At 53.0% G+C, this 13670-nt stretch overlaps 1 protein-coding gene across 2 annotated transcripts in view; it reads left to right on the forward strand.

The window, feature by feature from the left end:
* Window positions 1–13670, forward strand: part of CACNA1S (calcium voltage-gated channel subunit alpha1 S) — a 40164-nt gene that overhangs the window by 6318 nt on the left and 20176 nt on the right. For both annotated transcript variants that reach the window (XM_008499525.2, XM_030465672.1), the window contains exons 3-20: window positions 1794–1933; window positions 2585–2718; window positions 3067–3219; window positions 3512–3717; window positions 4290–4393; window positions 5867–6015; window positions 6893–6974; window positions 7459–7619; window positions 8411–8636; window positions 9159–9366; window positions 9649–9769; window positions 10146–10260; window positions 10385–10478; window positions 11239–11308; window positions 11533–11665; window positions 11942–12071; window positions 12790–12849; window positions 13457–13563. In XM_008499525.2, coding sequence (XP_008497747.2) covers window positions 1794–1933; window positions 2585–2718; window positions 3067–3219; window positions 3512–3717; window positions 4290–4393; window positions 5867–6015; window positions 6893–6974; window positions 7459–7619; window positions 8411–8636; window positions 9159–9366; window positions 9649–9769; window positions 10146–10260; window positions 10385–10478; window positions 11239–11308; window positions 11533–11665; window positions 11942–12071; window positions 12790–12849; window positions 13457–13563 — 2393 coding nt within the window. The remainder of the gene's footprint in view (window positions 1–1793; window positions 1934–2584; window positions 2719–3066; window positions 3220–3511; window positions 3718–4289; window positions 4394–5866; window positions 6016–6892; window positions 6975–7458; window positions 7620–8410; window positions 8637–9158; window positions 9367–9648; window positions 9770–10145; window positions 10261–10384; window positions 10479–11238; window positions 11309–11532; window positions 11666–11941; window positions 12072–12789; window positions 12850–13456; window positions 13564–13670) is intronic.

Below are 13670 nucleotides of genomic sequence, written 5' to 3' on the forward strand. Positions count from 1 at the left end.
GCAAAGCAATACAGTCACCTGGTACTGTAAGAAAATTTGCAGTCCTGTGCCAGGATCAGGGGATGTAGCCAGGTCACCAGAGGCTCTCTGCTGGCTCTCCCTTGGCCCAGCTTGGAAACTCAGTGACAGTCCCAGATGAGCTCTTGGAGATGACCAAAGCTCTGTTTGTGTTTCTCAAAGGGACCTCCAAGGAACAGGAACCCTTTGATTCTAGGCAATGGGGACATCACTGGTAGTCAGAGGCCCTGGAGCCTGGTTCTGTCCTGCTGGATAAAGCAGGGCAATGAATTACCTTTTGCAATGCTCCAGTTTGGATCCAGATACTCTCCAGCTGGGGTCTTGGCAGCTGCAGGGCTGCTGTACCTTGCAATGCCTCCCCCATTTCTCCTCTGCAACAGAAAAGACTCCCAGCACAACCCCCCCACACCACTGGTGTGGCTCTGCAGCCCTTCTGTGCCTGACATGATCCTCACAACAGTCAGATTGACTGCAAGGACAGGATTTTGGGAATAGCACAGGGGGCACTTGCCACTGGCAAGGAGCAGGGGGAAGGTGATCAGTGCTGAGCTGCCCTAGCAAAAACTTTGAAGACAGAGTCTTAACAACAATAATCACAATTACTGGTCTCTGCTTCTACCATTCCTGTCCTCAGATCCATCCAAGGAACTGGAGGGGTGACAGTCACACAGGGACACTTTGCTTTTAGATATTGTAACTGAGTAAGCAATGCTTCTGTCTGAGTCCTGGTGCTGGTTTCTTAGATGGAGATCATTTTCCATTTGGCAAGGCCAAGGGACCCTGGGGGGAAGGTGTGCTTGCAGCACTGCAGTCTTGCCCAGTGGAGACCTTCTCCCAGTTTCATCTGAGAGAGAGGTTTTTGCCTTTCTGGGTGCCATTCATTCCCTACAGAGCCCAAGCAGGGATGCTTCTTGCTCTTTGTGGGGTACAGATTGAGGTGACAGGCTGTGGAAAATCAGAAATATAAATACCCCCACCCATCTGGCTGCTTCAAAGGGATTTTAATCCCAGTCTGGAAAGGGCCATCAGCAGCAAGGGCAGGGATTACCATGACAGGCAGAACCAGGTGGGCACTGGCAGCTCTTGGCCATGCTCTGGGGAAAGAAAAGCTATTTTTGTGCTCTGCAGCTGCAGGGCTGTGCCAAGGTTCCACATGGGAATGGACACAATGCCTGTGTCCAGCAGAGCCCCCAAGGCCAGTTCCTAGAAGCTCTCTCTGCCAGGCAGACATCTGGCACTAAGCAGGAGGTTTTGAGCTCAAGGTCTGAGTTCCCTGGGAGCCCAGGGCACAGGGGAAGCCACAAAGCAGCTCTCTGGTCCTGTGGTGACATTGTGCTGTCTGCAGGACAGACCCAGCTGGAGAGAGGATGAGGAGAGGGTGTCAGTGCTGCCTGCAGGAGGAAGGCTATGGGAGGAGAACCAGAGCTGTGCAGTGCCCTGGGCCTGGCACCTTTGAATGCTGGACTGGGAAGTGGTGATTTTGCTGGCATGGTTGGTATGGGCAGGTACCCATAGCCCAGGTCTCTGGTCCTGGAAGGATGCCATAGAGGGGATGCTGGGGGTCATGCTGCAAGCCAGAGAGGGGCATGAGGTGGCCACTCCTTCCTGCCTGGGGTAGCCACAGTGCTGCGTGGTGCTGGGGGGAGATCACAGATGGGTTGGTGACAAGAGCAGATCCAGAGATAGGTGAGGGGCAGCCATTCATGATGATGCTAAGGGACATGACAGTCTGCTCTAACAGAATATCCTCTCCTGCTTGCCTTTCAAATCCTCAGGAGAAGATGGAATATGCCTTCCTCATCTTCTTTGCTATCGAGGCGATGCTCAAGATCATTGCCTATGGGTTTCTTTTCCACACCGACGCCTATCTCCGGAATGGCTGGAATGTGCTCGACTTCTCCATCGTGTCCCTAGGGTAATGCAAGAAGGAGAAGCTGCTGGTGCTCAGTATGTGCAGGCCTGGCCCATAGAACATCAGCTATGTTGACTTTTCTAGTGACTGCAGTAGGTTTGGGGGCAGTTTGTAGACTCAGTTCATGGCCTTCTCCCATTGGGCCCATTTTTCATGCCCTGACATCCCCTGGGATTCTCCCTGACTCCTGCTTCTTACTGTCTGTCTCCTTAATGCCTCTCAGGTCTCCTAACCCTGGGGAATTAATCACAGGTTGACAGAACTGTCACAGTTGGAAAAGACCTCTAAGATCACCACATCCAACTGTCAGCATCCCCTCAGTAAAACAAAACAAACCTATAGGATTGGCACAGAGTCCTCCAGGGTCTGGCACACAGGGTGAGGCTCCACTGAGTGCCAAGTGATGGGAGGGTCCCCAGCTGCTCAGCAGGGAAGGTGGCACCCAGCAGAGGGGTGTCCAACCACAAGTGTGCCCAGGAGCTGGAATTGGCCAAGAGCTGTTCCCTGGGTCAGTCTGAACACGGATGGCAGAGCCCTGCTCCTTGCTTTCCTGCCTGCAGAGCTCTGAATCCTTAGCAGAGATTTCTTGGTCTCCATCCTCATGCCCTTTTTTCTTTCTCCCTGTCCTTCCTTCTGCTCTGTCCCCACTTTCAGGCTGATCACCATGACCCTGGAGCAGGTCAATGCCAGGCAGGCAGGGACTTCAGGGGGCAAAGGAGGCTTTGATGTGAAGGCCCTGAGAGCATTTCGTGTGCTGAGACCTCTGCGCCTGGTGTCTGGAGTCCCAAGTGAGTGCTGGGCAGCACCATGCCAGCAGGAGGGTTTGATTTCCATGTGGATTGGATCCCTGTGCCATGGGGCAGGTTTGTTGTTGCTGTTGGGTGATGCCACAGGCTGGTTGGAGCCACAGGGTCTTGCTCATCCCTCCAGCTTAGCTGTCAGCACTGGGGATCTGCAGGCTGACACACATAAAGGATTTAATGCTTCAGGGATTTCAGTCCTAACCCATCTGTGCCCCTGTCCCTTTGGCACTGCCCATTTCAGAGACTGCTTGTCAGAGGGGCCAACAGGAATGCGAAGTGCACCCTAAGCTATTTAGGAAGTGTTTGACCTCCTCTCCCTTCTCCTTGGTGCAGGCCTTCAGGTCGTCCTCAACTCCATCATCAAGGCCATGGTGCCCCTGCTCCATATCGCCCTGCTGGTCCTCTTCATGATCATCATCTATGCCATTGTGGGGCAGGAGCTCTTCAAGGGCAGGATGCACAAGACCTGCTACTACCTTGGGACAGGTGGGGCTGTGGCAGGGAGGCAAAGTGGCAGAGATGTCTCTGTGTGCCTGCTGCGGGGACCACAGAGGTTCTGTGGACAGCAGCAAGTCTGGTCTTGCCAGTGTTAGACCTGGGAGTGTGGGAGGACTTCAGAATGTTTGGTACAGCCCATAGCTTGGTGATGGTATGTGGGGTGAGGAGGTGGTGAAGGGGCCCTTTTGGAAAGCTTCTGCAGGAGATGGGGAGGTGCTGGGTCCAGCTCTACCTGGGCTGACTGGCTGACTGGCTGCTCACCCCGTGGTTTTCCCCCCAGATGTGATTGCCACGGTGGCATCAGAGAAGCCAGCACCCTGCACCAGCTCTGGCCACGGCCGGCACTGCACCAGGAACGGCACCGAGTGCCGAGGCGGCTGGGCAGGGCCCAACAACGGCATCACCCACTTTGATAACTTTGGCTTTGCCATGCTGACTGTCTATCAGTGCATCACCATGGAGGGATGGACAGAAGTCCTCTACTGGGTAGGCTTCAGCAGCTTGAAGTTGGGTGCTTAGCTTGTCAGAGGCACTGCTGGTCCTGCCTCAGAGCAGGGAATTTTCTTGGGAAGAGAGGACCCCGGAGAAGGGCTGGGTCTCTCCTGAGATCTCTCCTTCATGCTGGGATGCCCATTTCACAGGGCACCAGTCACATCTTCTGCATCTCCACAGGCACTGCCCTACCTGTTCTTGCTCTCCAGAGAGACAGGAGGGTGCTCCAGCTACCACCTTTCTGAGGGGTACAGGTCAAGCACAACAGTGGCTGAAGAGTGGGTGCTTCAGCAAACCCCATGTTTTGTAGTCCTTGAGATTGTCTTTCTGAGGCTTAGGCACAGGGCTGGTGTTTATCCCTGTTCCCAGAATGCTTGGGTCTGGCTTTGCCTCCACTCAAACCAGATGTAGAGTCATAAGGAGTCAGGGCTCAGAGATATTTTATCTTTTACCATCCCGAGCTCTCACTTAGAGGGGTCAAACATCCAGAGGCTGCTGAAGGGCCCTAAGGGGAGGCAGAGAGCAGATGGTGTGTTCAAGGTGTTTCATCTGCCTCTTCTTGCCAGGTGAATGATGCCATGGGGAATGAATGGCCCTGGATCTACTTCGTCAGTCTTATCTTGCTTGGGTCCTTCTTCATTCTCAACCTGGTGCTGGGGGTGCTCAGTGGGTAAGTACCAGCCTGGTTCTGCAGGTCAGGGACTGTGGTCAGAATGGGCACATGGAATTGTTTTAACTGTACAAGAAGAAAGCATGGAAAAGTTTCTGTTATTTTCCTCTCCTATTCATCCCCCCTTTTCTTGCATTTTTAGGAGCTCTGAGCCTTGAGTTACTTTTTGTGTAAGTGTACAGGACTGTCTGAGGTTTTAGCTCAACCCCTAATACTGAAATCTTTTCCCTACAGGGAAAAAAAAAAGCTGCACAAATATCTGTCAGCAAACACAGCCATGGCGTACATTGCTAGGTGTTTGTAGTGTGGTTGTGGAACCTTGGACTACATGTCTGGCACTGGAGAAAGTCTGAAAATGTTCAGACCATTGGTTCAGGATGGAAGTTTTATCTGTCAGAAGCATTTGGCCAATGCACTGAGTGGGGGGCTTTGGACCTGGTGTGTGGGTCCATACTGCTTTTGGCCAGTTCCTGGGAAGTTCTGGGTTTGCCTGACCAATGGAGTGTAGAGCCAGCACCATGATCTTTAGGACTGCCTTTCTCATGAAGAGGAATTTCACTGAGAGCAGCAATGTCAGTGGTAAGTCCTGACAGTCTGTGAGCAATTAGAGCAGAACGATGCTCAGGACACCCACTGTACCGAGCCTGGTTCCGATGTTCCAACATGAGAGTGTCAGTCTGAACACACCTTTAGAGGCAGGTGGCTGCCTTTGTCTCTTTGTCTTTGTTTGACCACATCAGAAGATGCCTTTTGACCACATTGAGCCAATGGGGTGGAAATGAGCTTTGGTCAGTCCCCCTCTCCATGTGGAGCAAGTGGTGCTTTCCTTGACAAAATCTGCTTAGTCCCTCAGGATGCTTACAAGAGATTTAGCTGAAAGCAAAAGTACAAGACAGAAAATTACTTTTCTCCTGGCCCAAACCAGGACATTTGGTTTTCAGGTAGAATTTCCTGTGCTATAGCAGGTACCAATCTGTTCAAAAGTATTCTTGCAAGGGTTTTTCCAACAATGGAGAGCAGAGTTATACCTCTGGAAACTACCTCCAGAAGTTGGAGCAGTTTGACTTTTCTCCTTTCATATCCCTATGAAGAGTGTCCTCTTTACCTGCCATGTGATGGGCTCATCCTGGGGCAGCTTTCTGCCGCAGAGCAGTGTGAGATCCCACTTGCAGGGCAAGAGGACTTGCAGAGCCTCCAACTTGTAGTGTTAGTTGGATCCAATCACAACATCCTGCAAAAAGGAGCTCCCAGAGAGCAGCCAGGGAAGGAACCCTGGCTCCCATCAGGCACAGGCAATGGTCCCCCCAAAGAAGAGGGACAAGAAAGAGGAAAGTCACTAAAGGACTCCAGTGGTAGCGCTGGGGGCTGGGATATTTCAGACTTTTACAAGGAATGGCCTGGCATGGGACTGTCATACCTGAGCTCCACACTGTTCCCCTTCTGAGTCTCCCTCTGCTGCTTTCCTTGTCCCAGTGAGTTCACCAAGGAACGGGAGAAGGCCAAGTCACGGGGAACCTTTCAGAAGCTGCGGGAGAAGCAGCAGCTGGAGGAGGATCTGAAGGGCTACATGGACTGGATCACCCAAGCAGAGGTCATGGACAGTGAGAGGACCAGAGGAGAAGGTACCAGTTCTGCTTGATCAAAGACCCTTAGCATAGAGTTTGGCTTTCCTAGCACTGAGCATCCTAAAGAGGCTGGGGAGAGAGTGTTGAAGAGTTGTCTTGCTTGAAAACCTATGAAAAAAAATGCTTTGACTTGTGCTCAACAGTTTCCTTCCTTTTTTTTGCTTTTTTTTTTCTTTTACTTTTCTGAATCCTTTTATCAAATCTGACCCAAACTAACAATAACTTGGACCTTATTCTAACTCTTCACCTCAACCACTGTATCTAATATTTGCAGACCACTAGCAAGACCTAGGTCTCCTTTGGCAAAATGCACTTGAAACCATGAGCAGCATGTGCCCAGACAGAGTGCAGGGTTACTGCTTTGCACACCAACAGGTGCAAGAATTTCATTGCTTGACAATTTTGAGGTATTAGGAGTGGCTCAGGGATGGAGGTAAATACACCAGCACCCAGCCAAAGGCTCAGCAAGGCCTCTGAGCAGCTGTAATTGCTGTGTCACTCTGTCCAGTGAAATAATTCCTGATGCCTCGAGCTGAGCTGATCCATGTACACAGATAATCTTGGGAAACTGACACCAGTTTGCTCTGTGCTGGGAATGACTCATGCTGGGGGAGCTTACACAAACCCCACATTCTGTTCCAGCTGCCTCTTGGGTTGCTGCTGCCTTTGCTGCAGGGTTTGTGCCCCTCGTGCCTCCTGCTTGATGTGCACCTGGCACCCAAAATCTTCTGACCAAATTCCTGCTGCTGTCTCCATGGCATTTCTTGATTTCATTTGTGATGGGGAAGCTCTTCCTGATGTTCTCCTGGGAGAGGTTCCCTTCCACATGTTCTAAGGGCTCCAAGGAAAGCCTGGGATGTCATTCCCTCCACAGGTATGATGACATCAGATGAAGGAGGCTCAGAAACAGAGAGCTTGTATGAAATTGAGGGCATGAACAAGTGGATTCTATACTTGTAAGTATGCACTGGTTGAACCATCTGCTGCTCTGCATGTGGGCTCGCAGAGTCTCTCACTTGCTGTCTGGCTGGGCCAGGTTTTCTGTGGGAGAGCCAAGGGCTGTGTGCTCAGGAGAAGGTGCAAAAACTGCAGACAGCAAACAGGGAATTTTACTCTGGTCCTGGCAAAAAGCCACTTGGGGGTGAACAGCCTCTTCACTTTGGGACCAGGCTCAAAGCATCCTCCCATGGCCAGCATGAATTTGATTTAGGAGCTGGGTCTGTAGCAGCCAACCAGAGGTGACTGTAGGACAAAAAGGGGCCAGAAGGTGTCTGTGTGAATGAACTGTAATGCCCTAGTGTATGCTCCAAGCACTGGGGGCAGGTTTATGTTCCTCAGCCCCTTTCAGTGGAGGCCCCTGGAGGGAGCTGGGGTGGCTTTGCTCTGCAGTCTCCAAGCTGAGCTGGGCTGTCCCTGCTGAGCCTTTGGCCACCTCTGCAGCCGGCAGTGGAGGCGTTGGAACCGAATGTTTCGGAGGAAGTGCAGAGATGTGGTGAAGTCCAAGTTCTTCTACTGGCTTGTCATCCTGCTCGTGGCACTGAACACCCTCTCCATTGCCTCTGAGCACCATTTCCAGCCAGAATGGCTGACACAGGTGCAAGGTGAGCAAAGATCCTGAGGGAGAGGGAGGGCTTGGGATATTCTGCTGCCCTGGGGACACTCCTGCCCTGGGTACACTCCTGAGCTCTCACTGTCCATGCACAGCCACTCCTGGCATGGCACAGGAGCTGCTGAACATGGACAGGCTGGTTTATGCACAAAAACACAGTCTCCTCCCCAAGGGTTTGTGCACCATCCCCACTGCACTGTCACACACCTGCCCACTGAACGTGTGTAGTGCATACAGCTGTACCTGCATGGCACAGTTATCCTCAGGGACATGGGTCTGCCTGGCTATACACAGTCTCACCTGGAGATGCAAAGTACCAACACACACTGCACTCATGCATTGCAGCCACACACACACATAGAATGCATGCAGTCCTATTACCTGCACCCCACACACAAACAGAGCTAGGGAGTGCATCTGTGCACATCTGTACACAGCACAGCCACATGGACACATCCTGGTGCACATGCTTACACTGCATGAGCTCCCATGAACAAACACACACAGCCTCCTCATCTTCCTTTCGTGTGTGACCCCTGAAAAATAGCATTTTCTGAAGCTCAGGGCTCAGTGGTGGGTAGAGTAGGGAGGTGAGCAGTTCTCCCTTCCCTTCCCTTCCCTTCCCTTCCCTTCCCTTCCCTTCCCTTCCCTTCCCTTCCCTTCCCTTCCCTTCCCTTCCCTTCCCTTCCCTTCTGCCCCCTTCCCCCTTCCCTTCCTTTTCCCTTCCCACTATTCCATGATGGGATGCAGAGCTCCATGCTCTCCTGGGCTCTCTCACCCCAGACAATGCCAACCGGGTGCTGCTGGCTCTGTTTGTGGCTGAGATGCTGCTCAAGATGTACGCCCTGGGCCTGCGCCAGTACTTCATGTCCCTCTTCGACCGCTTCGACTGCTTCGTGGTGTGCTCAGGGATTCTGGAGACCATCCTGGTGGAGCTTGGCACCTTGTCACCCCTGGGCATCTCCGTGCTGCGCTGCATCCGCCTGCTCCGCATCTTCAAGATCACCAGGTTGGGAAGGAGCTCTGGGGGCTGGGAGGTTGTGGTCCCGCTGCAGCACGGGCAGACACAGCAGCTCCTAGATAAGGAACGAGGCCAAGCTGGGGATTTCTGTCTCCATAATATGGTCCTGGAATGGCAAGGAGGATAGAGAAGGGTTTGGTGGAAGTCTCCTGGCATCTCCCTCTCCTGCTGGATTGTGGGCTGCTGTAAATGGGGATACTGGGGGTCAGGACTCCTGGCTTCTCTTTCTGGCACCGTCTCTCTGTGTGTTCATTCCCCATCCCCATCCTGCCTCCTGGTGCCTGTGCAGGCTGGAGGGTTTCTTGCCCTGAGCTTCATTTCCAGCTCCCGAGACCCCATGGGAGCAATCCCAGTGCCCAGCCTGTGAGTGTTGTGGGTTCAGAGCTCCCCTTGCTGGGTTGCTGGAGCAGTTCCTTAGGACACAAGCTCTGTTCCCAGCTCCTGCCTGCTCTTGCCCACAGCCTTCCCACACCTCCACTTTCATCACACTCCTGTCTCTCCTCTGCCCAGGTACTGGACATCCCTGAGCAACCTGGTGGCTTCCCTGCTCAACTCAGTCCGCTCCATTGCCTCTTTGCTCCTTCTCCTCTTCCTCTTCATCATTGTCTTTGCACTGCTGGGCATGCAGCTCTTTGGAGGAAAGTTTGATTTTGAGGACATGGAAGTGAGGCGCAGCACGTTTGACAACTTCCCCCAGGCCCTCATCAGTGTTTTTCAGGTATGGGACTGGGGTAGGGCAGCAGCAGGCTGGAGGTGCTGGGAGGCTGGGACAGGCTCTGGGTCTCCTGGCAAGAGCTGGGACTCAGATGTGGGTTTGTGGGAGGTGCAGGGACATGCAATTGGAGTCATGATCAGTGGTGCAGGGAGGTGAGGTTTGGCCATGGGGCTTTAGGAGCTTTGTAGATTTGGGGCTGGAGCCAGGAGGGCAGGACCAAGCATAGGGGTTCTGCCATGCTCTGCTGTAGGGCCTCTTGGGTCCGTATTTCTGCTCTGCTTCCAGATCCTGACTGGAGAGGACTGGAATTCAATCATGTATGATGGTATCATGGCCTATGGAGGGCCATCCTTCCCTGGCATGCTGGTCTGCATCTACTTCATCATCCTCTTTGTTTGTGGAAACTGTATCCTCTGCCTGAGAAGCTGGGACCAGGCTCCCTGGACTCAGCCTCACAGCCCCCCATGGGGCAGTTTTGGGTGACCAGCAGGCATAGAGCCATAGAATCATTAAAGCTGGAAAAGAGCTCTAGGATCTATGGTGGAGATGATGATCTTGATGGCATAGATTCAGCCATACATCTGTGCTGAGGTAAGGCAGAGAGAGGGCAGTCAGCCTGGGGCTCAGAATCCCGCAGGATGAGTGCAGGTTTTAGGGTCACCAGGCTTGTCTCAGGAGCTCAGCTCCAGGGAGGTTTCTCAGAGCACTTTGGAGACCTTGAGCAGCTCTGACCACATTCTCCAGTCTGAACCAAGTCGCTGTCCTTAGCTCTGCCCCTCCAGACATCCTCCTGAACGTCTTCCTGGCCATTGCAGTTGATAACCTGGCTGAGGCTGAGAGCCTGACCCTGGCCCAGAAGGCCAAAGCAGAGGAACGCAAGCGGAGGAAGATGTCCAGGTGAGAGCTGCATCCCCTGGCACTTGAAGCTCCCAGGTCAGGTGGGTTTGTGTCAGGGGACAGAACACTGCCCAGGCCCCTTCCCAGAGAGTTCAGTGGCTGCTCTCCCCTCCTCTCCACTCAGAGGTTACCCAGAGAAGTCTGAAGAGGAGAAACAGATGTTGGCAAAGAAGCTTGAGCAGAAAACAAAGGGAGAAGGGATTCCCACAACAGCCAAGGTCAGTGCTGGTGGGGCTGAGCTTTGGAGACCTCCTGGTGAGAGGCCAGAGCTCCTCCTCCTCTGATCCAGAACTGACAGTCTTGGAATCTGGAGTTTAGAGTTTTCTGAGCCAGAGTCACTCCTCATCTTAGCATCCTGTGGTGATAGAGACTCTGTGGGACCAGGCAGGACATGTTGCCTGGTGAAACAGGTCCATTGCTGAGAATCCTTTTCTTCTGGATTCCTTTTCTTGGCCACAGCCAGTTATGGGTTGAGATGGGCTGGTGCACATCAGTCTGAAGGGGAGCAGAGCAAGTCTGAAGCATCCCAGGTCTTGTTTATGTCCACAGCCATGTGCATAGCCCTCTGTTCAGCTGTGCTGACTGAACCAAGATGCCTCTTATAAGCATCTGACCAGCTGCTACTTCCCTGTCCACTTCCCAGAGATGTTCCATGGAAACTCACCCAGGAGTCTCCCCATGTCTTATTCCACCCCTGGTGTACATGCATGGCCCAAGGTCTCACTGAGCACACGTTCCTGTGTTACATCCTCTTGGTATTGCTCTTTGCTCATAGTGCAGCATCTCTGAGGTGTTTCCCCTCACCTAGGTCCATCCTGGGCCAGGACCCCACGTGCTTGGTGCTGTAAAGGCCAAATGCAGAGACATCACTTGTCCCACATGGCTCCCAGGTGATAGGGTCTGGCCAATGGGCAAGATATGGGCAGCACTGGCAGGTGCAGCTGTAATGTCCTCCTCTCTCTGTCTCCCTTGTTTCAGTTAAAAGTGGATGAATTTGAATCCAATGTCAATGAGATCAAAGACCCCTACCCTTCTGCAGATTTCCCAGGTAAGGATTTTCCCTAGCAGGGCAGCAGGAAAGCTGGGGAGGGAGGCACAGCAAAGCAATGGTGCTGGAACCCTGGCTGTGTGATGTGGTGACCCTAAACCAGCCTCAGGTTACTGAGGTCCCTCTGGCACAGATGCCACATCAGGATCACAGTGTTGTTCATAAGATCAAATTCCCTCTCCCTTTCTGGTTAATTCTTTTCCCTACTCATGTCTACCCTGCAGGTGATGATGAGGAAGATGAGCCTGAAATCCCTCTGAGTCCCCGGCCACGTCCACTTGCAGAGCTGCAGCTGAAGGAGAAGGCTGTGCCAATGCCTGAAGCCAGCTCATTCTTCATCTTCAGCCCAACCAACAAGTAGGCACTGACCCTTCTCCCTGCCTTCTGGAGCCAGGCCTGGCCTGGGTACCTCTGGGCACCCTTTCCAGTGAGGTCCAACCTGTTTTCAAGGGACCCAGTTCACTGGGAAAAGCCTTCCTTCCCTGTGGAAGGGCTGGCACACAATTCCCTTTGTGCCTGGGGCCTTCCAGTCCTCAACCTTTACCCATAGCCCTTTCCCAGGCTACCGTGACTGCCCCATCTCATGTCCATCTGGCCCCTTGCAGCACCTCATGACATTTCTGTCCCTGGCAGGTTTCGGATGCTGTGCCACAGAACTGTAAATGCCACCTGGTTCACCAACTTCATCCTGCTCTTCATTCTGCTCAGCAGCATCTCTCTGGCAGCTGAGGATCCCATCCGTGCCGAGTCCTTCCGTAACCAGGTGCCTGTGTAGCTGTGGAGAGTTGGGATGGACAGGGCAGAGCTCCTGGAGACCCTCCAGCTCCCCAGGGAGCAGAGATCTGCTTGCCAGATGTGATGCCTGGGCTGGTAGCTGTGGTTTCACCCCTGCCTCTGGAAGGGCAATGCACTGTCTAAGGAGAGGCTGGTTGTATTTTCTGCTCAGGGCACAGCTGGGGGAAGATTTTAGTGATCCATGTCTCAGTTTACTTCTGGGTGAAAAGATCCACCTGACAGGCTGTGCCAGATTACCTTGGTTCAAGGCTGTGGTGGCTTCTTAGGGACAGGGACAGCCTGTGAGGTGGCAGTCTGGACCCCTGAGATGGAGCAGTGGTAGCCACAGGTGTGGCCACAGGAGGCACCCAGGGGTCTGCACCCAGGAACTGCCTAGCAGGGATTGGGAGGTCTCACACCAGGCAGCTTCCCAGGACATCAGATGCTTTCAGGTCATTCAGGTCAAGCCCAGCTCATTCAGAGACCTTGGTTCCAGGCTGCAGGTTGGGTCATTCATGGAGGAAATCAGCAAAGCTGAGGGAAGATCAGGAGTCTTAGAACCGGGTCTGCTGGCTCTCTTGAGCTGGATGGGATCCTCAGTCCACCACAGGGTGAAAGGCAAACCCAGCATGCCAGGATGTCTGAACACACTGGAGCATCATCCATGTCAACCAAAGCTTATCCAGTTCTGATGTTTCTGTCCTCAGGTTCTTGGATACTTTGACTATGGTTTCACCTCTGTCTTTACAGTGGAAATCATCCTAAAGGTGAGTGTCTCTGGGTCCCTATGGGCCTGGCCATATGCATGACCCAGCACATGGGCCTGGGCTGTTCTGGGCACTCCTGCTGTTCAGGCACAAGTTTGAGGAGAAGCTGGCAGCTGATCCTTGTGTCCCCAGAGTTCACGCACTCTATGTGGTGTGTGACATGCCCCATGGCCACGTGTCCACTCCAATGAGGTCAGACACTCGTGTCAGCTGTGCTGTGACATGGGGACAGATGGGCCATGGCACCAGCATTTTTGTTCTAACATGCCCCTAAGAAAATCTTTGAGAAAGAGAAAGCAATAGAAATCTGTGGAGTAAAGCAGTAATTTCAAACAGCTGCTGCATGCTGCTCCCTCTCTGAGTCTCTTCACTCTTTTCATTAATTTGCTGAGTGATTAGGAAGTGCTTTGTCTCCAGCTAGTCCAGTACAGAGTCCAGTTTCCAGCAGAAATCAGCTTCCTGCCTGGCTGTAGGGGTCTGAGAGGGGTCAGGTCCCCAGGTCATGGAGCTGTAAGAAACCCCTCATGCCTTGTGCACTCCAGAGCTGTGGTGGAACCATTCCCCTGAGCCCTGCCTGGCCTCTCCTCTAACTCCTTCTGCTTCCCAGATGACAACCTACGGTGCTTTCCTGCACAAAGGCTCCTTCTGCAGGAATTCTTTCAACATCCTTGACTTGCTGGTGGTCGCTGTCTCGCTCATCTCCATGGGATTCGAGTAAGCACTTCCCTGTTTGCAGAGCTGCTGGCAGGGCAGCTGGGGTGCTGCAGCTCTGTGCTGGATGGAGCCTCGGCATTAACCCAAGTGTTAGTGTCCATCAAGTC

Source organism: Calypte anna, chromosome 26 (genome assembly GCF_003957555.1).
Source record: "Calypte anna isolate BGI_N300 chromosome 26, bCalAnn1_v1.p, whole genome shotgun sequence".
Classification (NCBI taxonomy): domain Eukaryota; kingdom Metazoa; phylum Chordata; class Aves; order Apodiformes; family Trochilidae; genus Calypte; species Calypte anna.